Source organism: Entamoeba histolytica, genomic scaffold (genome assembly GCF_000208925.1).
Source record: "Entamoeba histolytica HM-1:IMSS scf_1104750517637 genomic scaffold, whole genome shotgun sequence".
Taxonomy (NCBI): Eukaryota; Evosea; order Mastigamoebida; family Endamoebidae; genus Entamoeba; species Entamoeba histolytica.
The window spans coordinates 1-1,045 of NW_001916300.1; the positions used below are offsets into that span (position 1 = coordinate 1).

At 30.7% G+C, this 1,045-nt stretch overlaps 1 protein-coding gene across 1 annotated transcript; it reads left to right on the top strand.

Annotated features, from left to right (window-relative positions):
* Positions 1–35: 35 nt before the first annotated feature.
* Positions 36–899, top strand: EHI_087110 (uncharacterized protein; the record flags this gene model as incomplete). The annotated part of the gene is made up of 1 exon (XM_651036.2): positions 36–899. The coding sequence occupies one exon, from the start codon at positions 36–38 to the stop codon at positions 897–899; it is 864 nt and encodes a 287-aa protein (XP_656128.2).
* Between the last annotated feature and the right edge of the window lie 146 nt (positions 900–1,045).

Here is a 1,045-nt window from a genome sequence, read left to right on the forward strand (position 1 = left end):
TCACAATCTCTTAATTTATTTTATTTAAAGTTATCATGAAAGCACTTTTATTCATTTTGTTTGCATTATTACTAACTGTTCATGCCGAAGAAGATTCCTTTGACTTAGATGAAAATGTAGAAATGGAACATGAATACCAGTTAGAAGACAATGAATTAGAAGAAGATGATGATGATGAATTTGAATTAGAAGACGAAGATGATGATGATGATGATGAAGACGAAGAAGATGAAGAAGAAGATGATGATGATGACGAAGAAGAAGAAGAAGATGATGATGAATTTGAATTAGAAGATGAAGAAGATGAAGATGATGATGATGAAGAAGATGATGATGATGAAGATGATGATGAAGATGAAGAAGATGATGATGATGAAGAAGACGAAGAAGAAGATGATGATGATGAATTTGAATTAGAAGATGAAGAAGATGAAGAAGATGAAGAAGATGATGATGATGATGATGAAGATGATGAAGATGATGAAGATGATGAAGATGATGAAGATGATGAAGATGATGAAGATGATGATGATGATGATGAAGATGAAGAAGAAGAAGATGATGATGAATTTGAATTAGAAGATGAAGAAGATGAAGATGATGATGAAGACGAAGAAGACGAAGATGATGATGAATTTGAATTAGAAGATGAAGATGAAGATGAAGATGAAGAAGAAGATGAAGATGATGAAGAAGAAGAAGAAGAAGATGATGATGAAGATGAAGAAGAAGATGATGATGAAGATGATGATGAAGATGATGAAGATGACGAAGATGTTGATGAAGATGACGAAGATGTTGACGATTTTGAATTAGAAGATGAAGAAGAAGATGATATGACTACATTTGATGAAGAAATGGAAAACGAAGAAGATTGTCCTTGTACTAAATATCATTAAAACGAAATCATTTTATGAGAGCTAAACGAGGTTATCTTTAACTGGTTTAATTTTTAATTGTAAAAAGAACAAACTAAAAAAATTAAAAAGTATGCAACAAGCAGATGATAACTTTATTTCTACAACATTTCCTTTGGTACCTTTAA